The 24,852-nt window shown below is 44.5% G+C and overlaps 1 protein-coding gene across 11 annotated transcripts in view; it reads right to left on the reverse strand.

Annotated features, from left to right (window-relative positions):
• FAM135B (family with sequence similarity 135 member B) overlaps positions 1 to 24,852 on the reverse strand; it is a 284,316-nt gene that overhangs the window by 26,176 nt on the left and 233,288 nt on the right. For all 11 annotated transcript variants that reach the window (XR_011543248.1, XR_011543250.1, XR_011543252.1 and 8 more), the window contains 4 exons: positions 17,172 to 17,325; positions 14,977 to 15,026; positions 4,475 to 4,630; positions 3,601 to 3,674 (listed from right to left, as the gene is read on the reverse strand). Coding sequence is in view for 6 of the 11 variants with exons in the window: in XM_008523206.2 (XP_008521428.2) it covers positions 3,601 to 3,674; positions 4,475 to 4,630; positions 14,977 to 15,026; positions 17,172 to 17,325 (434 nt within the window). In the remaining 5 variants the exon portion in view is untranslated. The remainder of the gene's footprint in view (positions 1 to 3,600; positions 3,675 to 4,474; positions 4,631 to 14,976; positions 15,027 to 17,171; positions 17,326 to 24,852) is intronic.

Here is a 24,852-nt window from a genome sequence, read left to right on the forward strand (position 1 = left end):
AGCCATCTCAATAGACTAAGCTCCCAGAAGGGAGGGCAAGCGTCTCCTGTGCTCAGCCCTATATTCATAGCATCTCGTAGAAGGAATGATTTTTTTTTAAAGTTAGATAGTGTTATAATTATCACTACAGAAAACATTAAAGAGTGATATCTCAATTATCACTGTTACAGAAATTAAATCATCAGTATAGGTCTCCATACACATCAACATTCTCACATTTATTCATTCAACAAACTTTCATTGAAAACCTCTTTACTGTGTGAAAAGCACTGGCTAGACACTGGTAAAACAGAAAAGCGGGACAATAAAACACATCCTTGCTACTAGCCATATGAATCATTTTTAACTACTTTTAAAATATTGCACCTATAGCAAGAAGTAATCTTCATTTTACATGGCAACGCAGTACCATCACACACACTGAAACAGAGTTTCAGAAACACTTCTTACTCTCACTGTCCATCCTATCTTGTCCTATCCTATTTCATTTAAAAAGTACTGTTTCAAATCCACTAAGTTGATTTCATAGTCCACTAAATGATTGTGACCTATGGTTTGAGAAACACAATTCAGTTTGAGCTTGGACAAGATGGGTCTTGACAGGTGAGTTTCATCTGGGTCGCTTGGTCCTTCCATGTGTCCATCCTGATTTTGGAGGGTGGATCTGTCTCATAGGTAAACAGGATGACCTCCCGGCTCTGATCTCCAGGTGAGCATAGTCCTGTTCATGCACAGTTGCCAGCGTTGCATAGAACCTGTTTACCAGCTCAGAGTTTCACTTGTGTTCACGGCACTTTGTACCTTTCATCTAGTAATTTTCTCAGTCTGAAATAAAATTTCCCTCTCTGTTCAATAGTTATTATTCTCAACGACTTAATAAAAAGTTTACTTCCTCCTGAATAATACCATTTCTACCTTAGTTTATGCTCTATTATATAGGTTAATATCTACTATTAATTAAACGATTACAAATTTCTCTAATCTCTAAAGTTATAGAATGAGACAAATATTATAATCTCCTAGGTATTTGCAGGTCTCATCTCTTACCTGCTTCCTATCTCTGCTCAAATGTCATCTTGCCAGGGAGCCTTTCCCTGGCAACACTATGAAATAGAAGCCTCTGCTCCTCTCACACTGATAGATATTTCTCTGTAGCACTTAGCACATTTGGCGTGTCATATTTATTTATTATATGTCTTTCTTTACTAAAATATAAGCCTTGTGAGATAGGGAATTTGTTTTGTTCACTGCTGAATATCCATCACCCAAAATAGTGTCTGGCACATAGTCAACACTAGATAGGTATTTGTCGAATGAAGGAAACTCCCCTTTACATCAAAGTGACAAGAATTTCAGTAACTGGTTTGATGTCACAAGTATTATAATTACAGAATCAAGATTTCAAACCATATGTATGAGATTTGAAATCCAAGTTCTTTCCATCACACTCATTTGCCAGTTAAAAAGAAAAAAGGTATTAATCATAATTGTCATGGTACAAAGTTCAAATTCCTTATCCTGGTCCATGAGGCCCCACACGGGCTGGTCCCTACCTACCTCACTGGTCCTCCCTCCCTCAGCTTCTCCTTCTTGCTGGCTCCATTCTGCCTATACTTGCTTCTTGCTGCTCTTCAAGAACTTTCGTTCCCATATAAGAACGTTTACACCAACTATGCCCTCTGACTAAAGTCTTCTCCCATATCAAGGTATGGTTTGCTATAACCCCGTCTCTATTCAAATGTCACATCCTCAGAAAGACTTTCTTTTATCACTTTGGCTAAAACAGTCCTTATCCCACACCAGTGTTGTGTTGGAACGAGTTCATACTGGTTCACAAGAGCCAATTGTACACATCTCTTCCCAACTCCATGTTCAGTGGTAACACATTGATCAGCAAACACTACAGACCGGAGTTTACTGTTTGTCTATTTTTGCTCATCTGAGAGCTAGATGTTAAATATTTATGAGGACACTGGCTGTATCCCTTCTTATCATTTTCTGTATCCTTACCTTGATTTGGTTTTCTTTACTTGTCACTACCTGAAATATCATTCATGTCTTGCCCTTTTCCCCACTAAAATAAGTGACCCATGAGGACAGCATCGTGACTTTGTTCTCTGCTGCATCCCCAGTGCATATGTGTACACTTAACATTTCTATAACTCATCAGTCATCACCTGACATTTTCTGAGCAGAGTCTGTGGCTTGCACGGTGTGTTCCATACACATGAATGTTCTCATTTGGTCCTTACAACTATTATCCTGCCCATTTTAAGGATACTAAGACTATGTGAGTTTAAGAAAAAAAAAAGAAAACAGCAACAGCAACAGAACTTTCTCAAGGACCCCCTGCAAGTAAATGGAGGAAGCGGATTTTGAACCCAGGTGAGCCAAATGCTCTATTGTCTGTACTTTGTCAAGTGGTTGGCATTCCAATAAAGCTTTCCCAGGAGGGTAGTTACCTCTTGTCTATCACCTCCATCTGTCCTCAAGCCCCTTGGAACACAACCAGGGCCTGGTGATCTAAGGTTTATCTATTGTGGTGGTGACTCAGGAAGAGGTTTCCTGCAGTAGTCCTGATTTGCTCTATTTTGCTCAGTGGCCCTCAAAGTTATGTTTATATTTGTCAGACTAACTCTTCCAATTTTAGCTTTAGAAAATATATTCAGCCAGTTCTAGCTGGGGGCTGGACTGAATGAATGAATGAGTGAAAGACTCTAGATATTTCTAGACAAGCTATTTTAACACGCAGACGTGTTTTCCTTGGTGCCCCACTCGCTTTCAGAATCCATGAGGCAAACTTTAAATATCATTGTACTTTCCAAACAGAATGAAGAGTGGGGAGAAAATAAAGTTACAAGATGAGGGGGAAGGGATCTTCAGGTCTGTCTTGAGTGATGGGTGAATCTCAAGGGTTCCTCTTGCCAGGTTTGCTGTGGCATCTCAAACATTATTCCACCCACATTGATTTTCTGAGATGAGCACATCATTCAGAAACAAAAAGAAGCGCTCAGTTTTTAGCAAAGGCCAAAACATCTCAGAGGAAGCCCCCTTCCTGCTCACTAGGGACATCTAAGAGAGAGGATGACCCCATCTTTTGTCAACTCTCTGACTTTTTTGAGTATCTTTTCATTTTTTCTAGAAGAAGGCAAGCTTAGAAATTCATTAGAGCTCCTAATTAGGTAGTTCAGTCTTAATTCTTATGCTAAAAGCATTTTCTAGCTACTGCAAAGTCTCAGACAAATTCTGGTTTTTTTTGGGACAGAACTTGTGGTCACACCACCTGCTTCTAACTCATTTTGCAAAGAGGACTCAGCACAGATGTCTTCAGGGACCTAGGAAGTCTTGATTCTGTCTATAGAACCATAATGACACTCAACAAAAGAAAACTTTGGCTGTTGACCTTCTCCGCCACCTGCCAGCTCCCGCCTCTGCAGTTTGCCTGATTCTCTTCTGCAGAGAAAATGCAGCCTGAATGTGCAGAGGTGGGTAAACTTCCCTCCTTCACAGTCGGAGATGAAGGGAAGAAGTAACTTTGAACAAGAATGCCTTGGGTGGCTACTTTTAGGCTGTGACGTCTGCATGCACTTGGTTACTTACAGATTTTCCTGAAAGGTCAGGACGGAGAGTTTTTGGTGCTCCATATAAAAGAAGGCCTCAGAAAACCTTCGGACCTGAGGAGTAAAAGAACGTAAACAATTTAACTCATGGGTGAGTACTACCTCTATTTTTTAAAGGGAAATTGAGACTCAAGATGGTAAGTGGAATGTGCTGATAGGATGAGGGCTAAGCCCACCACCCAGAGGTTCTGAAACAGCAGTCTCTCCACCCTGCCACGCTTCCCTCCCTCATTCGTATCTCTTAGCCCAAATCTGGTTTATGAACACAGTTTAATGCATCTTTATGAACCCGTTCTTGCATTGCTTTCTGTCATTTTTATATTTAGGTCTTGTTCTTTCTACTAGAATATAAGACACTCAAAAACATAGACCATAAATAAATGCAGGTGAAACAGAGTTTGCAAAGCCAGTCATGTAAGTGTGTCCCCTAAGTACTTTGTAGACTCAGATATTTGGTCCTCTTGCTGGAAATGAGAAGACCCAACAACATCTCTTCTTATGTGTTACTACCTGCCCATATACATCCAAGCTGGTGGTAAAGAAATACACCAAGAACAATGTCTTACATTTGAAAACATTTTTTCAAAACACTTTCAAAACACTGTAATATCTGTTTGGATAGGCTCTGGTATCACCGGGTAGCCAAGGCAGGTAGTTTATGAATGACAGTACAAAGGTTTGAGAGGCTGAGTTCATGCAGTCCCACTGCACGTTCATAGCGGAACCAGGACTAGCACTCAGCTCTACAGAAGTCAATACCAATTCTTATTCTGCCCAATGAACTGACTGTTGTGAAGCTTTCTCGAGAGCTCACTGGCATGTGATTGGAGAATTTATACCGTTTGACAGCCTACCCTCAAGGTGTGATGTTCCTGGGTGAGATAAGTGGTCACTTGGGAGTGTAGCGTCACCGTATCCAGGAATTGGGTCCACAGAGCCATCAGGTGGGAGGCGAGCCAGGCGAGATCCTTACTTATCTGCTCGGCTATCTTCTCTGGATTGTTCAACATCTGGAGAGGCAAAAAGGTGGTAGTGAAGGACCTCTGCTCCATGAAGCTACCGCAGCCTTCTCCCTGACATCTTTATTGACACCTCTGCTTTCAGTGAATCTCTCTCCTTTCTCTGGACTCTACTCTCTACCTTCTATCCCATTACATCCTGAACTCAGTAGTCTGCAATCATTCTAGCTCCCACTTATTAACATCTACTAGTCGGCAGGTTGAACACTAGGTGTTTTATACATGCTTCCTACTTAATTTCTGCAGTTACGCTTTGGTAGAGTTACTGTAACCATTATTTTAAAGAAAAATAAAATGACGGTCAGAGGGATTAAATAGCATGCCCAAGGTCACACAGAGCTGAATTTCACTGCAGAGCTGTCAAACCACAAAGCCACAGCACCATGCTGCCTTTACATCGTGGGTGTTGTGAAAACATCTTCCAAGAAACAATAAAGCCTTTATAACCTCAGAGCACCTAACTAGCTGGGTGATTTCTACACGGTGGGTGCTCAGTAGCCCCACCACCATCTTCCCCCCATCACTCCAAACTTCTTAAGGAGGATACAAATTTGCCTTAACTAAAACTTGAAGGAGTCACTCTAGAGAGGGCCTGAGCCTGTGGGGGAATCTTTGGATAGCTGCAGTTTAGAAGTGGGAAAGCCATCAGCTCTGGGGGTAACTTGAAATCTGGAGAGGTGAGAACAGAGATCAAGTCTCTGAGAGGCAGCCAGCCAGTTTTCTAGGCCTGACATTCTAGTTCTAGGCTTCATGATTCATTCAACAAGCATGCTATGAGCATCTTCCATGCACCAAGCATGTGCTTAGAATAAATTGGGACACAAAGATGAATAAGAAAGGGTCTCTGCCTTCAGGGATCCTGATTCAGTGGAGGATATAGGAAAGTGGATTAACAATTAAGAGTGGTGGGGATCTCTCACTCAGGGAAGATGCAGCAGGGACACATAACCATAGCCGTTTCAAACCCAACTCCCCCCCCACTTCTTTGTCCTGTGCCTTAGTTTCTTCATCTGTAAAATGAGTATGCCAAGCAAATAACCATTTATTGGATGTAATAACATATAGGGAGACTAAGTTCAAAGCCTAGCTTGAAACGCTGGAAGTTGCTTTTGCTATTCTTGGACTAAAGGCTGACGCTAGATGAATGCCTGCTCAGTGGAGTGCGCCATCTAAGAGTAAGAAAAAGAGGAGAAGAGGAACTCGGAACCTGGTAAGGCTCTTTAATGTTGGATATTGTTACTTTATAATTAATGACTAGCTTCCAGATACAGGGCATCTTTCAACTGTAGCATCTACAAGCTGCTTCTTCCAAGAAGAAAGATCAGTCTTTGATGACTACACAAGCTACAAAAGTCCAAGATGAGAGAATGACCCTTACTTTCTTCTAAGGGAAGCATTATTTCCAGCACTGGCTCTATAGGGAGGCAGGCATCCAACCGGGAATGTCCACTCTTGGTTCAGTGCCATAATCCATGTCCAGAAGTGTTAAGAGGCAAAAAAGTCAGGATTGGTTTGGGGAGGGTGGGGGACACGGTCAGCCACTGGAAAGCCTTCAAGCTGGAGAGAAGCTTTCAAATGGACTAGTGGTGGTTCATTTTTAGATTCTCCAACCAGTTACCCTCAATAATGAGCGCCAAGCTCCTGCATCAGCATCTGGCGCCATTTTGCACTGACAATGTTCTCTGCCTTACCTCTGGCTACCTTCCCTTCTCGCCCAGGGCACACCTATTGCCCCAGCCACACTGACCTGCTCACAGTGGCCTAAACACACTCACCTATTTCCAAACACCAGGCCCTTGATCAGTTCTCCTTGGACTGCCTTCTCCTCTCATCTTCCAATTCCCTTTCTCCTCTTCACCACTTCAGCCTTGTCTGGTCTCCACTGGGTAACTGTTTCAGGAGTCAGTGGAGTGCCCCTTGCTTCTGATGATTCTTTTGAAACTTCTCCTGTGCTCCCTCGATGTGTTTATGCACATGTAAGACTAACCTCTTGCTCCTAGAAGCCTACTTGACCTTGCACAGACCACTCTCGTGGCACCACTAACCATACATTGCTTGTTCGACTTCCTATATCCCTCCTGGTTGCATTTTGAGCTTTACCCTTCTCGGTATTCCCAGTACCTACACAGTGGCTGATGGATAGTGGGAATTCAGTAACACTTTATTGAATAAATCAGTGACTTTGCATCAATCAAAGGAATCACCCCATTCCTCAATAACTGGGCTTCCCTTACTGGGTTTCTCATTCTATCACCCATAGCTCTCTTCCTTCCACTATAGCAGTATTGGCAAACACAGCATGAATTCTGAGCTCAGCCACTAGAGTGAAAAGTAGAAAGAGAAAAACTATTCATTAAATGTGTCTTTGGCAGAATTATTTTTTCCCCTAGTTGATTACAGAAATGGCTCCAGATAAAGTTATGGAAGCTTCTAATTAAGCCACAAGAGGACTTTCCTACTCTCACAGATGCCTGAGCCTGTGCAATTACAGATGATGGGAGTGGAGGGGTTTCTCCAACGAGACCAAGGAGAGACCCCTCATGCTAACAAGAAGGCAGTTTGGACCCAATGCCATTTCAGGTGGAGCTGCCAGAAAGCTCGCACAGCCACTCACACTTGCCACTCCTCCCACACTTTGTGGCTGGGCTCTAACCATGCTCCTTTGTTCTTTCACTCCTTCTCTCACCCTTCATCCCCTTGCTCTGTTTATTGAGTATCTCTTATGTGCTAGGGGTGTGCTGAGCTCTGGGGAGCCAAAGATAAATACATCCAGCCCCAGAAGAAGCACATGATCCAGTTATAGCTATTTACTTAGATAATTATAATATACCTATAAAGTACTGTGACAGAGATATATACTGAATTCTGTAGAAGGGTCATGGAAAGCTTCCTGGAGGAGGTGACGCCTACATTGTGCCTTCAAGATAAACAGGCATCAGATCAAGAAAGTCTGCTTTACCTTTCCTGAACTAGCCGTGTTCTTTCACAATGGTCCTCAATCCTGGCTGCACATTAGAATCACTGAGAGACCATAAAACTACAGATATTTGCGTCCATCTCAGAATCTCTGAGGGGATAGCCCAGACACTAGAATTTTTAAAATATTTCCCGGGTGATCTTAATGTGCAGCCAGGTTTGCAAATCCCTTCTGGATCACAACTCCTTCTGCGGCAGACGTCATCATCTTTGTCTGGAATCACACACACACACACACACACACACACACACACACACACACACACACTCTGCAATGTCTGCTTGTGTTTCAGATCTCAGCTCAATGCCCCTCATCTAGGTGGACTTTCCGGAATATATGAGAGGGTGTTTGATAATAACAATGACAAAATGACAACTGATAATTACGAGGCACTTTGGGCTAAGTGCTTTATAGAAATTAATTTGCTTAATCCTCATACCAATCCTATCAGGTAGGTGCTATTATTATTACCCCTTTTTGATGGATGGGGTAACCAAGGCTCCAGGAGGCTAAATAAGTAAGCCCAAGATGACCTAGATAATAATCACATGCGAGCTGACTCGACCCAGGAAGTCAGGCTCCAGAGCCCACCATGCTATGCTGTATCCCATTAATCCCACTACACCATGTGTAGATCTGCTTGGTGGATCCTATCCCACAAAAGAGTGCTTTATGTCTGCTCAACCCACCTACCAATGCAAAAGACAGGTGATATGCCCTGAAAAGTGCAAACTCACAGGATATGCCTGGAGACCCTGGCTTAGAACTCACCTAATACCCCCTCCGTGGGCCATTTTTCCCTTTAGATGCTCACAGGCTTTTTTCATAGCAACGTTCAGCAACAGTTATCCAAGCTCATCTATTCACATGACTCGGGACCAAGAGTGACATGGATGGAAGAAACTTCCAGTCTTTCCAAGAGACCTTTACCCATTCAATGAAACCTGAGGCCTCGGCTTGGGTTTGACAATTACTTTAGGTAACTGTTCTCTACTTGATGCTATTTGGAGACATTTTGCATGTTTGCTTCAGCAAATATTTATCGAACACCAAGTAAGTTTTGGCAGCAGGATACAAATATCAATAGAATTCAATCCATTCCACGCAGGAGCTCATGGCTTATCGGATGGGGGAGAAAACGCCACAAATTGTTTTTTGTCACTGAGCAGTGGCTGGATTAGATGCTGCCCCATTGAACAGAAGAGGTCACTCTGGGAGCTGTCAGGTCCCAGGAAGTCACCTGGTTCCCTGAAAAGCAAGCATTTGGCTTGAGCCTCACAGGATGAGTGGGATTATGTGAAGAATGAAAACCAGGTGAGACGGGAGAGGCAGGCAGAGGCAATAGCCCGGAGAAGGGCACCGGGTGAGAACACTGATTTGCCCCTGAAACGACTGGAATACCATGTGTTGAGGAGGGCTGGGGCAGGCGAGGCAGGCATGCTGTTGATTGACAGGCATCCCTAGCATCAGGCCCTCATCTTGCAGGCGAATGGGATCTGATCGGAGCTTTTACACAGGATAGTGAGAGTTGTCATGTGTTTGGTTTCCATGCTCACTGCAGCCTGCTCTGTGCGGGACGTCATGCAAAACAAAAGATGAATCAGCCAAGGCCCCTGCCACCTAGGAGCTTGCAGTTACAGAAGTCCCTGTAAGCGGAGCAACCCTAGATGTGGACAGGTCCCTCTGGACCCGTGGTCCTCCACATTCAAGGAGACAGGCTCTTGAAAGCAAGCAGGCATTGCTGCCAAGGTCCCGATCCTCAGTAGGCATGCTCTGGAATGCAGCCCGGGGGCCTTGCAGCTGGGGAGGGTCACACTGGGGAAGGGAAGACCCAGCTGAGGAGAATCAGGTTCTGTGCCAGCCTCAGAGCATGGTGGAGGGGGCGAAGGAAGCAGTGAGGTGCCTAGTGGATGTCAACAGGAAGGGTGTTCCCTAGTGGAGTTTCTGAGTTTGGACACTATTCCAAAGGTGGTCCGGGAGTACCAACTGTGCTGTCATCTCTTGGAGACGTGTCAGAAATGCAGAATCTTCTGCCCACCCCGGATCAAATCAGAGCCTGCATTTTAACAAGATCCCAAGGCAATTCACATGCACATTAAAGTTTGAGAAATTCTAAAATTAGAGAGAGAAATGGATGGTACTTAAATGAGTTGTCTCTGGCTGAGCTTTGTGGCTCCCTAGCTATGCTGGGAGGGCTCTAAATAATCAGAGCTCTGAGTCTCCCTCTAGAGTTTGTGCTGAAAAGTAATAGAGCCAGGGACTGTGGCTGGCCGGGGAGGAAGAGACCTCAGTGATCACAGGGGACAGTCACTCTAAAGATTTAGTTCCTTCTGCTAGGAAACAGGGTTAATAAAACCTACATCCTCAGATCAAAGCAAGGATTCAGTGAGAAGGCCTGTAATGTCCTCTTGAACCACCTCAAAAAGATGTTTTCAGGCTTAAATGAAATAATTTAAAAACTCTCTGGCAAGGGGATTGGAAAAAACAATTAAGTAAACAAAACAAGCAAAACCTGGGCTGCCTCCAATGCGTAGCCATTCATTCATGCCTGATAACTTATTTTCAGTATTTCCTGTGGGAGAGCACAGCTCAAGGAAAGACTATAGGACAATTGGGATCTCCCAGAAGTTTATGGGGGCAACTAGGGAAGAATTTTTCTTATGATAAGAAACTCTATCTTGCTGTATTTTTAAAGGAAATTGGCAATTGCTTTCAGGTAGATATCCAGCATGTGTTGGGCCAGGTTGCTATTGCAAAGCACGCGGCTGAGTTTCATGAGAGCCTTTCCTTCTCCTGTGGAGAGCCCACCCCATCCCTCTCCTAATCAGGCTGCACAGCAGGGACCCTCATCATCTGCTCTGACTCACCTTTCCAGCTGAGCCCCCCACAACTGACTTCATCCGCTCCCTGCTGCAGCCATCGAGGGCTCTGAGCACCCCTGGTGCTTCCTCAGGTCCCTTCTCACCCTGGGCTGCCCGTGGCTCTTCCCTCTCTGCTCTCCCCTCTCCGTGGTAACCTCACACAAAGCCTGCCACACCCGCCCCCATGCTCCCACAGCCCCCTCGCTTCCTCTCCCTGGTCTAGCACTGATCCTACTGGCAACTTCTGCCCTATGCGTGAACAAATCTGTTTGGCACTAGGCTGCTAGTCCTGGGAAGGTCTCCGCCATCTGTGTATTCCCAAGAAATAGCAGGGTGGCTGGCACCAAGAGTAGGTGCTTAATAAATGTTTGTATGATTCACGTGGTAGTAAAGATGCATATGCACTGCTCCAGCACGTAGATCTTTTATGTTTACAAATTGTCTGAAATCACTTGAAACAGTTTCCACCCGACCCCCACCACCCGACCCATCCCTGAGATGGGTGCATTCCCAAGCCTTTGTGATTGGCCACTAGGTGGCGATGTCCTGCCTCTAAATGCTCTGCAAGCTGTGAGCGCGCCTCTCCAGGTGTTGCGGAGGGAGCTGTTTCTTCCATTTCAAGCACCGGGCTGCCCTTCAGCAAACCGTGGAGCAGGCTGACGCCCACCCCCGTGCCCCCTTTCCCTCCCTGTCACCCAGCAGCATCCCTGCAGCAGGCAACTAATTTGATTGCTTTGCACCAAATAAAAGCTGGGGCGACACTATCGCCCAAAGTCAGGCGCAGCATCCCTGCAGGTAGGGGCCCTGCACCAAAGGAGGAAGACAACCCATTGGCCCTTCACATGAGATATATCTGATAGATTCATTGGCAGCCTGAGTTCTCACCTGGACCACTTCAGGGTCCAGATGTGTCAATATGGCAGTGGCTCGCAGACAGCCTTGGGTTCAGATCCCCTGTCCAAACTTTAGTGGTCCAGGGACTATACAGAAGCCACCTTCCTCTGTGTCCACTTATGGTAAAATGAATAGGGGATATATCTGTGCATCCCCTTGCACTCGCAGGGCTGCTGTGGGGGCAGTGTCCCATGCATCACAGGTAGGGAGCCAGCATCCAGTACATGGAAGATGGCGTTGTCATTGTTTTTGCTCTAAAGGCCATTAACCACTGTTTCTTGCCATGAGATGTACTCTCTTTCCCTCTTTTTTCCACACAGCCTCCAATGAGCTTGTCACCCTCCTTCTTCATGGCTCTCACTGACCTGGGAGGTTAGTCCAAGTTCTATGTCATGTACGGCAAGCAGACCCCTTTGTTGTTAGCCCAGGCTCCACTCAGAGCCTCAGTCACCCCACTGGGCCCCCTTCTGGGAGCCCTGCTCACTGATCCACAAGCACAGCCTTGCACCCTCTGCCTCCAGCCTCCATTGACTGGACTGCCCTTGCACAAAAGGTCAGGATCCATCATTCCCTCATGGCTTGCCTACAACACAGCCTCCTCTCTGGGGTCCATTAGCATCTGCCTCCTCACAGACAGAATTAGCATTAGCAACTCGTCCTCCTGGGGTCCCACAACCACGCACGTATCTGTGTCCACATCTGCAACCCCCACAGCCTGTGAGGTCCATCAGGGGAGGTGGTGGAACTGTGTGCACATACGAGCTCATTTCACCACATAACAGCCCCTTTACACGTGGAAAACCAACGCCTGAGAGGGGAGACGGCCTGCCCAAACAAGAGAGCCAGCCGGGTGCATTCAGAACTGTAGCCCACAGTCCAGCAGAAGCTGACTCTAACTGCTATGTAGGAAAGACAGTAAAGGTGGTGATGAATAGACGCCAACCTGCTTTTCAGCCCAACCTCGTGAATTGTGAAGTGGAAAGCTGACTGTGTGCGTTTTTCTTTCTTTTTTTTTTTTTTTTTTTGCTAAAACTAAATATTTGATAACTTAAAAATTAAAGCAGTTTCTCCTAGGGATGCTGAGCTGTACCTCCAGCTGGCCCTTTCCTCTGGCCTAGAGCTGGGGCCCTGCCAGGCCAGGAAGGAGAGGCCAGCTCTGCAGAGCAGGCCCTGTGAGCCTGGCACTCAGCAGGGTCCTTTCATGGGCCCTCATTGTTCCTCCAACCATCCTGACATGCAGATGAGGAATCCAAGGCCCTACAAGCTGAGTCAACATCCAGGACCATGCAGTTGATGTGTGGAAGGGCTGGAGAGTGGATCTGAGCCAAGACCAGTGTGGCTCTGAAGCCTGTGGGCCCTTTAGAAAGCAGTGCTGCCTCGGGTGCACTCAGGGGAAGAGCGGAGAGCTGCCCCATGTGGATCCTTATGGCCTGTGGTCTGCTTAGCCATCCATTGGGCGATGCCTTTACTGCATCCAGGCCTAGGGAGTGTCCACTCTCAGGTGTTGGCATCCAGGTCCTTTGCCAGCCTCACTTTTCCCTTACACATTCTAGAAATGGACTCCTGTGTTACTCACGTGTAGCCGGCTACCCTCATTTTATGACGGGCACTGCCTGAATTATCCCCCTCTTCCTTGAGGCTCATGTCAAATGGCTCCTCCACCACAGACCCTTCCCTAACGCCTTCCCTCAGTACCCAGTGCCCGTGTCTGCATTCTGCCCTCTCACAGGCGTCTCTTGTCTGTCCACTATAACACTGAGTTTTGTTAACTTCATAACGCAGTCTAAGGCTGGGAGTTGCAACCCTGGCTGCATATTATATTCATCTGGGGAGCTTTTTTTTCTTATTATTTTCTACCAGTTTTATTAAGATATAATCAACATACAATATTGTATACATTTAAGGTATACAACATAACGATTTGATTTGTGTATATATTGCAAAATGATCACCAGAATAAGATTAGCTAACACGGCTATCACCTCACATAGTTACAATTATTTTTCTTGTGATGGGAACTTTCGAGATTTTCTCTCAGTAACTTTCAAACATGCAATACAGTGCTGTTCACTATAGTCAACCGCGCTGTACGTTAGATCCCCAGAACTTACTCATCTGAGAACTGGAAGGCTGTACCTTTGACTACCTTCACCCATTTCCCCCACCCCCACCTCCCATCTCTTGTAAACACCAATCTGATCTCTGTATCTATGAATTTGGGTTTTATTTGATTCCACATATAAGTGAGATTATACAATATTTGTCTTTCTCTGTCTGATGTATCTCACTTAGCATAACGCCCTCAAGGTCCATCTGTGTTGTTGCAAATGGCAGAATTTCCTTCTTTTTTATGGCTGGATAATATTCCATTGTGTGTGTGTGTATCCGTGTATATGTACCACAATTTCTTTATCCATTCATCGATCAATGGACACTCAGGTTGTTCCCATATCTTAGCTATTTTAACAACGCTTCAATGCACATGGAGTGCAGATATCTTTTCGAGATAGTGATTTCGTTTCCTTCAGATACCTATTCAGAAATGGAATTGCTGGATCTTATGGCAGTTCTATTTTTAATTTTTTTGTGGAACCTCCATACTGTGGCTGTACTACCATAGTGGCTGCACCAATTTACATTCCTACCTACAGTGCACAAGGGTTCTCTTTTCTCCATCCTCACCAGCACTTGTTATCTCTTGTCTTTTTGATGATCACCATTCTCCAACAGGTCTGAGGTGATATCTTACTGTGGTTTTGATTTATCTGGGGAGTTTTTAATGAAAATACACATATCTGAGCTCCACTCCCAGATATTCCGTCTCAATCAACTTCAATGGGACCTAGGCAAAGGCGTATTTTTAAAGTTCCAAATGTGTTTCTACTGCGCAGCCAGGGTTGAGAAACACTAGTTGAAAAGATGGAGATGTCAGTTTGCAATAAGACAGCCTCTTGAGTCCTGCTTCTGCCATTGATTAGCTGTGTCACCCACTTGAGCTACCATGCTCCCTTTCTCCTCAATCTGCCTCTTGTTATAGAATAGTAGTACCCACCCAGGCCATCCAAGGCAATGGGGTGCAGGAGTGTTTCAGAGACTGTAAATAACACTAACACTAACGTGCATTTGCCATGTATTTATTAAGCACATAGTCTTAATACACACTTGATGGATTTTTGGCAGATGCCATCATCATCATCATTGTCATTGTTGAAGCTAGCCCCCTGCCATGTCTGAGGCCATCTGAGCACGGAAGCTAGGTTTCTATCACCCTCCATGAGAAGCACATAGTGGGCTTTCAGTAAATGTTTGTTAAATGGGTGGGAAATGGACAAATGAATAAATGCGGTATGAGCTCGGGGACACAGAAACCTTTTAACGTGCTTAGTTTTTCCAAAATATCTAGCACAGAACTAGACACACAGTAGAAGTCTAAAAGATGCTTAGTGATTTAGGGTAGTGGGATATAAGATTATTTCTTCAGTTCAAGATCTAAAGTGAAATTACAAGTCCTATCTTTTGTGTCTGATTTCTATAGCAAGAAAGCAATTACGTTTGTCCTGTGTAACCACCGCCATTCAGACCCGAGGAGTCGGTTCTCTAATTACCTGTAGCTCCGAGCATAGCTGAGAAAGCGTTTCTTCAACAGCAAGGGACTCTAGGAAGAATAAAAGTGCAATTGAATGGACACACACTGAAATGCAGCCGTTGCTAATTGTACGAAAGAAGCATTGGTTTCAAGTTGGCATTAAAGTCACACAAAGAAACACAACTCCTGAGGACTCTCTTTCTATCCCTTCTAACTCCCTAAAGGGGTTGTATTTATAAAGAAAGAGGATAAACCTGACTTGGAGCCATGTGACTTCACACTTGACAAAGGTCAACATCGTCTCATGGGTGCATTTCTGAGAAAGAGTAGATCCCCACATTCATACAGCACGTTGAGTGGTTCAAAGTGATTCCACATTCTTTGGTGCTTTTGTGGGTACACGTACACACACACACACACACACTTGTGTACGACACATATGGGAAAGGATTTGTATCTTCATCATACGGATGAATGATCGTAAGTCCAGGGAAGTGGACTGGTAGAGCTGAGCCGGCTGCTCCACCACCTCTGATGTTAATGATCCTCACAACCTTCCATGCCACCCACAGAGGAGCCTGCGGTCCTGTTGTCTCAGCAGCAGGAGCCTGGTGCTCCTCAGCCATTTGTGATTTATTGTTCACAGTTTTGCCTGTGCTTGAACTCTTCCCTAGTCCCATTATGCATGGTCCATGGTTTGCACTTGGCCATGGCATGGGTTCTAATGAAAGCTTTTTTGCCCAAGTGAGTGGAAGCAATCCCTCTGTGCCTTAGAATCCTTGTTGAGAGTCTGATGGGCACACACCTATCCACTCAGCAGCTCTACTCAGGTCTGTGAACCCCGCCCAGGGATAATGGACTTTTGTCATATTGATCACAGCTGTGTCCTTAGTGTCTGGCACATAGTAGATCTCAGTAAATACATGCTACTGAGTAAATGAACAAATAAACAGTTCCTTTGGGTAAAAAGAAGTAAAGCAAGAAGCCAACTGCTACTGTACAATCTCCACTTTTCCTTCGAGCTCTGTAAACTGGCTCTGATTCTGTGCATGTCTTTATCGCAGGCATAACATTTGAATCTGAAAAAAAATTCAACTCCACGGATGTGTGATTCAAAGAGTAGCGCCTGAGCCCAGGGCCTGTCTGGGGTGTTAGAGCTGATAAAGCTAGATGGTAAGATGGCAGCAGAATTCAGTTCATCAAACAACAACGCTGCACCTCCTCCTTCAGCCTACATTCCAGGCACTGTGTATGGGGGATGTGAGGGAGCTCTACTCTCAAGGACCCCAAGTCTAGTGGGGAAGAGAAATATGCAAAAGAATCATTGTGATGTGGTGTGTTCAGTGCAATAATGGGTAGTGTACAAGGCCATAATACCACCAAAGCCATGACTATCTCAGCAGGTGAGGTCTAGGGGTACAGGGAGGGAAGTTGAGGTAGTCAGAAGTGTTCTATTATTAACCTTGAATACCAGGCTAAGGACTTGGCCTCCATTCTAGGGGCAAAGGGGCCTCATTAGAGGACTTTGAGGAGAACTACGATGCATCACTCACTATAAATGAGTGTGACATGATATAAAGGACCCTGCCCTGGGGAGTCACTGCAGGATTTCTGTGCTCCTGAAATGGTTCTGCCACACATTGCTGTGTGACCCTAAGTCACCTCTCTGAGCTTTGGTTCCACCATCTGTCAAATCATGAAAGACTGAGGCCCACTGATCTCCATGATGTCCGAAGACATACAAGGAGCAATATATCCACAGAAAACCAAATATGATGGCTACTAAGACGTTTCTATAATCATCCAAATTAAAAAATATATATGTAGTTCTTTCTTAATATTGTTTTACACTCTTGTAAGTTGCAAGTCTGTAACTACAGCCTAATTAAGAAAAGACTATAAACAAGCATTTTCCCTCAGAAAACAACTTAACTTTATGCACAATAGCACCAGGTGTGTAGTAGGTGTTCAATAAATGCTTGGTGGAGGGGTGAACGCCTGAATGAATATACCTTGATGTGCTCATGTTTTTTCTTCCTGTATTTGCACATCCAAGACTGTCTCCTGCTAGAACGATGCAGAGTACAGAAAAACCTACCTGCAATGGCTGGCTACTGTGACACTTGCAAAAGCATGTGGACTTTTCTCAAGCTCTACTCCAAAAGGGGAAGGCCGGCTGCTGGGATGAGGTTTTCCCCCTGCCTGGCCCCTTACCCAGCTCCATGTGTGGCAGCTCTGGGATGTCCTTCATGATGACCAGGAAGTAGGCATGGAGTCCCCGGTAGGCGTGTAAGAGCAGGAAGCACAGCTCCCGGTGCCACTTGTAAGCATGCTGCATGCAGTTCTCGGAGGGCACGTAGAAGCTCCCCTGCAGGAGAAACGGAAACGAAAGCTGAGTGAAATTAGAATGACTATTGCACACTGCCTCGTCCTGAAAAAAACTGGGAAAGAGTTCAAGATTCCAAGAAAAGAGAGAGCGTGAGTCTTCCCTAGACCTCTGTGCGAGAAAACCAATGAAATCTGCCAAGCCTCTGTCTTATCATGTTCAAATTAACATAACAATGAGAATAATGATGATAATAAATGATGATGAAGGAGGTGATAATGGCACTGACCTCACAGGTCTGTGACAACTGATTGGTACCCACTTACAAGCCTTTCCCTTCCCACTATAAGAAAAGGCCAAGGGGACAGACAGAGGTGGCCTCCTTTTCACAGGGAGATAAGGAATTTAGAAAGACCCTCCTAGTAGGTGGCGGAATAGTATATAGTGCTGAAGCAGAGAAAAATGCATTGTTGTAAAATCGGGAGATGTCGTGCAGTTAAAAAATCAATGTTGACAGTGCATTTTGTAAGAGGCTCTGAATGTGAGCATGCAGTGTCAGGATGTCTGTCCCTTATATTTTGTTTGTAGCTGTAGGACACATTAAACTGGTAGAATTGTACAAATATGGTTTGTCTGATGAGGAAAAGATACCTAAGTCCCCAATTTACTTGGAGATCTAGACATGATGAAAAAAGAAGGAACAGGACAGTTCTGACTTTGCAAACTCAAAAGAGAAGGACGTCTTGGGACAAATTTCGAAAGGGATTTAATGTGAGAACAGAGAAAGGAATCCCATGTGGAGGGGCCTGGGCAGCAGAAAAAGGGAAGTACTGAGCCGTGTGCTGGAGAATTCCATGGACATCCATCCACTGCTCACCTGGCAGTGAGGGAAGGAAGTAAGTAACTCTTCATGATCCCATGCTGCTTTGTCTGTCCTACTGGAAGAAACTCCAGATGGAGTGTTGGTGGAATTCCATTCTCTTGGCTTTTGTGAGTTGACTTGTGCAGCTGGTGATGTGGAAGCCTCCTGCCTCGTCTGGTCCCCTTTGTCTTTGCCACCATCTAGAGAGCTGAGTTGGTCAGTGGGGGCAGGGTGGGTCTGATAAGGATTAATATCCATCTGCACTTCATCTGCACTCCCAAAGGTTCCATGAAGGCAGACAATGATGGATGTAATTATAATTAATCACTGCATCATGATGATTGAGTCATATGTGGCACAAGAAGCTACCAATTAGAAAACCTGGATGGGAGTCTAAGGTTTGCTGTCACCTAGCTTTGAGATGGTCTTAGGTCAGATTCCTAGGAAAGAGAACCAAGACAGAAAGATGCCTTCAAGTCATGAGATGTGCTCTCAGGAGCAACACTGTGGGAGAGTAGGATAGGGCAGAGGAAAGAGTTGTATTGCACTGTCATGCAGTCAGAACAGAAACCTTAGTTCATCCTGTGGGGATCTCTGGACATGCAGAGCTGTCTCACGTTAGAGTAGGAGCTGGTCTTTGTACCCATGCTATGACCAGTACTGGATGTGGGTTACCCTTGGGGAGGAGGTATGACCTTGTTCAGCAGTTCTCTCAGACAGGACAATCTCCATAAAAGGACTTGGCCAATTGCTGTTGGCCATTAACATCCTTGGTAGTGTGAGGAATAAGCTATTCAAGCCTGAAGATGGGATCTGGTCAATGTACCACTAGATCAACCGGAGAGACCCTCAGTAGCTCTCTCCATTCCTCAGGGCCTGAAATAAAACCTGGCTTTGCATTACAAGGTCATCAGGTCCCTTCTGATTTGAACTTAAGAGCAGCATTCAACAAGGTTTGGAATCAAAAGACTTCTCCATTTCATAAGTAGAAAATTTAGTCAGCTAGAACATCTGTATTCATCAAGCACTCAGGATAATAATCCATATATTCCTATTTCTCATCTTTCCTATTATGTTAAGATGAGAAGTCAGTACAGTTATAGAAAGACTAGCAGAGCTTATGCATAGCAGGGCGTGTGTGTCAGACTCCCCAGGTCTATGGAGCAAGAAGAAATCCACTGTTTAGGAAGCATCTAGATATTCCCATCATATTTCATCTCATTTATCTTATATGGTGCTTCAAGGAGCACCATATAAGGCAGATACTCTAATTACAATTTTCAAAATAGAATAGAGATATGGTAAAAATCTCAATATTACCCAAAGAAACAATATAAAGCATCTCATTCCCCAGAGTCCAATAATTTCTTGTAGATCCTTCTGGAAGACTTCCAAATGCATAGGTGCATATATGTATGTATATGAACTTATATATGTATGTGTGTCCCGATAACATTCACAGACACACTCCCAAATTAGCAAATGCTCTGGACATTTCTGTTCCTTGCTTGTATCACTTACTATGCCTTGAAGTTGTTTCTGATTAGATCAAATAATAAGTAATAGGAATTCTGACTCCCATTTCATAGATCAAAACATCGGCTTCAAGGGGCTGGCCCCGTGGCCGAGTGGTTAAGTTCGCGCGCTCCGCTGCAGGCGGCCCAGTGTTTCGTCGGTTCGAATCCTGGGCGCGGACATGGCACTGCTCGTCAGACCACGCTGAGGCGGCGTCCCACATGCCACAGCTAGAGGAACCCACAACGAAGAATACACAACTATGTACCGGGGGGCTTTGGGGAGAAAAAGGAAAAAATAAAATCTTTAAAAAAAAAAAACAAAAAAAAACATCGGCTTCAAGAATCTAAAGAGTTCTACAAGGTGGCTCTGCTTTGCCCGCACCAGAAACGAGTCTTGAGTTCAGGTGCTAAGTGGAGGCAGTCCTTTCTCAGTATGCCACACGTGCCTCTAGAAACCGTGCCCGGCAGAGGACAGATGCTCGACTAGGTCTGCTTGCCGTGGCTGAGGCATTAATTTAAGTCCTGCGGTGCCTCCGTTAGCTGTGACTAAGCAGAAATAAAAGCAGACAGGGGATTAACAAGGGCATCAGATCCAGGAGCTATGAGTGCCCAGTCTGTTTGCTTCAAGCGGCTCTAAACCTTGCATTTTCTGGTCCTGCCTCCTGCTCACAATTGCATCTTCTTATCACCAAGGCCTCCTTTTGAAAATGCTTCAGGATCCATTAAAGAGGGCAAGAATCTATGAAGTCTGTTATTAAGTTTGATTTTGAAAACTAGACCCCAATATCACATGAATGTTTCAAGACAGACACAAAGAAAATGTTGGAGAATCTTCATGGGCTGATTCAATAGGATTACTGAGATAATAAGAACTCAAAATGCTCACTGAGAGAGAAACTGAAAAAACATATGGCTGGAGATTATTATAAACAAAACAAGACAAACTTGTTCTCCATAAATTACCCAACAGCATGACTTTTAGAAAGTGAGTGACATGCCGCAGAAAATCCCATCAGCTGGCCCTCTAGGCCTGCAGAGCAAGCATGGAAGAGCCAGTGTACCACCATCGGAAATGCGTGAAGTGGGTTGAAAAGCCTTGCACAATTTCCGCAGCACAAAAAAGAACATTTTAGCACCCCCTTTTTCAACAGTCTGGAAAGGACACCCTAAATAATACAACAGGATTCACACAGGTCAAGCAGAACATTAGGCTGTGTGTGAGTTCACAGTGGAAGGCTCCTGGCCAGGGCCCGTCCCACAACAGGTACATCATTTGTAGAGGGGAGAGTCATGACATGGCCTTTTAGGGTTTCTGTGAAGGATGAAACAAGGCTATTCAAGGAAAATGCGTATTTAGTGATATCCCAGTGTAACGTCAGTGTGTACTAAAAGGAACATGTTTTTTTGGAGGAAGATTAGCCCTGAGCTAACACCTCCGCCTATTCTCCTCTTTTTCTGCTGAAGAAGACTGGCTCTGAGCTAACATCCATGCCCATCTTCTTCTACTTTATATGTGGGACACCTGCCACAGCATGGCTTGTTAAGTGGTGCATAGGTCAGCACCCAAGATCCAAACGGGAGAACCCTGGGGGGAAGTGGAGCCCATGAACCTAATGGCTATGCCACTGGGCCAGCCACAAAAGGAACTTCTTTTAATCAGGACACATCCATTGATGGCCTCCAGGAACATGTTTATGGATTATGTGGCTCAAACATCAACGGCGATCCACTTAGAAACCTAAAAACAGATTTTAACGTAATTGAAGTCTTTGGGAGCTTTGCAGAGACGTGATTCGGTTGGAACACAGTACCTTGCTCATGAATCGACCGTTCACTATCAGGGTCACTGAGCTAGTCCCTTAACACCAGAAGCGTCAGTTTCCTAACGTGGAAAGTGGGGACAATAATAAAGTCAGAGTGCTTAGCAGAGTGCCTGGTTTATTTTAAGCACTTATTAAAGTTAGTTAGAGAGTTGTGCTTTTTACTTCATTGATTACCTGACAGAGATAGCGAAACTTGCTATCAAATTCCACCTTTATATAACTACCTCTCATGTCCACATCTCTAAATCTAACTCCTGCCCTGGGCTCTAGATCTCTAGAGATTCCAAACTGCTGATGGGATAGCTTGCCTGTTGTCCCAAACGCATCTTAAAAGGAACTTATCACTGTCCCCCTTACCTGATCCTTCTCTTCCCTCTGGTCTTCATTGTGGACCCACTTTGCCCAACACCCAAGAAAGCCATTGAGTTCTCCTAGCCCACAGACTTCTCTCACACCTCAGGAATCTCATAAAGTTTTGAGGGTTCTACCTCTAAAACGTTCTTGCTCCTGCCCTAGTTCAACTCATTGATATTATTCAATCGAATTATTGAAACAACCTTGTAATGACCCACTGCTCTGGTCTTACCTTCCATCTGTGGCACAGAGTATGCAAGTTGATTTATAGCATTACTCACTGTCTAAAAGATCAAGATCCAATTCCTTAGCATGGCATTCAAGGCCTTAAGCCCTGGGCACATTTTCAGGGTCTCTGCTGCCTCCTGTTTCACTCCAGAGCTTTAGCTGATTTTCTCCTTTGAAAGGCCTGTCGCTTTGCTGCCTGAAACTCACCACCAAGACTCAGGTCAATGTCACCTCCTCTGTGAAGCATCCCCAACCACTCCCTCCTCTCAGGTCCCTTGAACATTCCTCATTAGACCACAATTATTTCTGTATATCTCTCTCTCTCCAAACCTCCCTGAACTCTGTGAGGGGAGAAACAGTGTGTTGTCTTTGAACTTGAAACACCTAGAACATAGAAATTCAATGAACACAAAGACAACGAATGGATGAAGGAAGGAACGAATGAATTGTAGCACAGGTCTCTACAGGTCTGGACAACATAGACTTGATGAACACAGGCCTGGATTTAAGGTCAAACTTATCCTTGTCTCCCATTCTTCAGAATGGTGGGACTTCACACAATTTTGGGATTTGGATGTGGATTTGCTAGATTACCACAATAATCATGCTATAGATATTTACATCCTACATAAATACACTTATTTATACTTTATATGAAATATGTACACACTCCAATTTTTATTTTGCATGTGGTAAGCACTGATAACTTTTAATTCAAACATGTCCATAAAAGCAAAACATATCAGTATATCTTTTGTGTTACAATTATGGGAGGACACATAAATTGAACTAACTTTTAATATTCTGGATATTTATTTGAAAAAAAAGTACAAGCTGTATCAGACCTCAAAATCTAGAATTCTATAAATAGCTGCTGTTCATCATATGCCTACTGTGTGCCTGATACTATGTTTTTGGTCCCTGGATTCCAATTCTTGGTGATTCAGTGAGATTTTATTATTATCCCGTGTTTAACAATAAGAAAATAATAATAATAACCACAGTATTAATGAACAGCTGGCATTTATTATTTGACCTTATTAAATGTCAGGCACTGTTTAAGTGCTATACACATATGAATCATTTAATTCTCATGCCAACCCTATGAAACAAGTATGATTATTTATGCCCATTTTATAGACTGGGAAACTGAACCCCACAGTGGTAATTAACTTGTCACAGGTCTCATGGCAAGCAAGTAGTGGATCAACAATTCAGACACAATCTGGCACTGGAAGCCACACACTCTGTGTCTTAATGCTGGGTTAACTCTTTGAACTAAGCTTCAGAAAGTATCACACCTCCAGGAAGTAAGAGAGCTAAGCTTCTGACTCAGGTTAGGGCCCAGGTTTTTGACAAGAAATTAGGTCTATAAACCACAAAGTGAATCGAAACCCCTTTGTGCTAGCCTTAGCTTTGCCACAAACTCGCTGTGATCCAGGAAAATAATTTTAACTTTCTGGCCGTTTAATTACCTTGTCAGTAACAAATTGTTGCTATCTTAGTCAGCAGTTCCCAAATTTTGTTCCCCAACACACTGGATTATGGTGACCGACCAGCTGTGAGTTGAACTATAAGTATCTCTTACCAAAACCAGTTAAAATATAGAAATCACAAATGATTTCATATTAACACAACTTGATTCAAAGTTGTCTGTGTTGTCCGCTTACTGACATCTCACAGAGTTTACTAGAGCAGGAAGAAAAGTGGGAGCTGTCAGGCTTGGACCAAGGGGTCGGGGGTGGGTGGGGGAGGGACTGACACTCCAAGTCTAGGTCATATTCCCACCCACGCCTCTGCTCTAGTCTAAGTGTATGGGCATGCTGCTCTGCACCTGTATAAGGCGCCACATCAAAGGATCCTGCAAGCAACTGTTGAGCGATCACAGACAAATCTATGCAGCTCCAGCTATGTAGGAAGTAAACTTGGTTTTGTGTTTCTCTTATTCTATGAGTTTATTGCACGCCCATCTCCCCTCCTGGAAATCAGGGGCAGAATATTATTCATCTTTTGCTCCCAGCTATTTTCACATAGTGGGCAATCCATTCATGTGATTGACTAAAGTGACAGTTAGAAAAGATGAAGGGTAGTGAAGCTAGAGAGCTGCCTTCAGCTCACTAAGGGGGCTATCACATGGGAGCTTCTTACAGAAAGCCCCAGTGAATGGAGCTAGAACCAATCAAAAGTTCTAGGAAGGCACATGTTATGGGTGAGAACACTACTTTTCTACGGTTGATGTGTTTTCAACGTGGAGGGACACCATTAGCATAATACTCCTGGCTCCCCTTGGCCATTTATTGGGCAAATGGTGAGTTTTGGAGAGGAAACTGGGCTTTTCCCTATCCTCTTTTCCTGGGAGCAAGTACTCCCTCAAGGGCTTTCATCTCCATCATTGTCCACGATGGGGTAAGACTGGTAGAGGAGGCGGTCTGCAAAGGAGGCCTACATCTGTCTAGCACTGCAATTTCTGGGTAGGTAAGTAGTTATTTCTAGAGTTCAATATCTGGGAGCTCCCTTGATGAAACACATACACCAAATGATCTCATAACTCAGTTTGATCTCCAATTTGTCTTATTATTTTGTTTTATTATCCAATTGGTTCAGCACTCAGTTGGGGAGAAGAAGATATTTTCACTCAGCCCCCTTCACACTCAACTGCAGATTTGATTTCCTTTGATGGTGAGGTCACTGGCATTAATGCTGCCCTACTGTGGCAGACTGCCTCAGAAGTGTCACATTACCTGGGGTGCTCAGGACCAGAAAGAGTAAACAAGAAGAGCTGGCC

The sequence above is a fragment of the Equus przewalskii genome, chromosome 8 (genome assembly GCF_037783145.1).
Source record: "Equus przewalskii isolate Varuska chromosome 8, EquPr2, whole genome shotgun sequence".
Classification (NCBI taxonomy): Eukaryota; Metazoa; Chordata; class Mammalia; order Perissodactyla; family Equidae; genus Equus; species Equus przewalskii.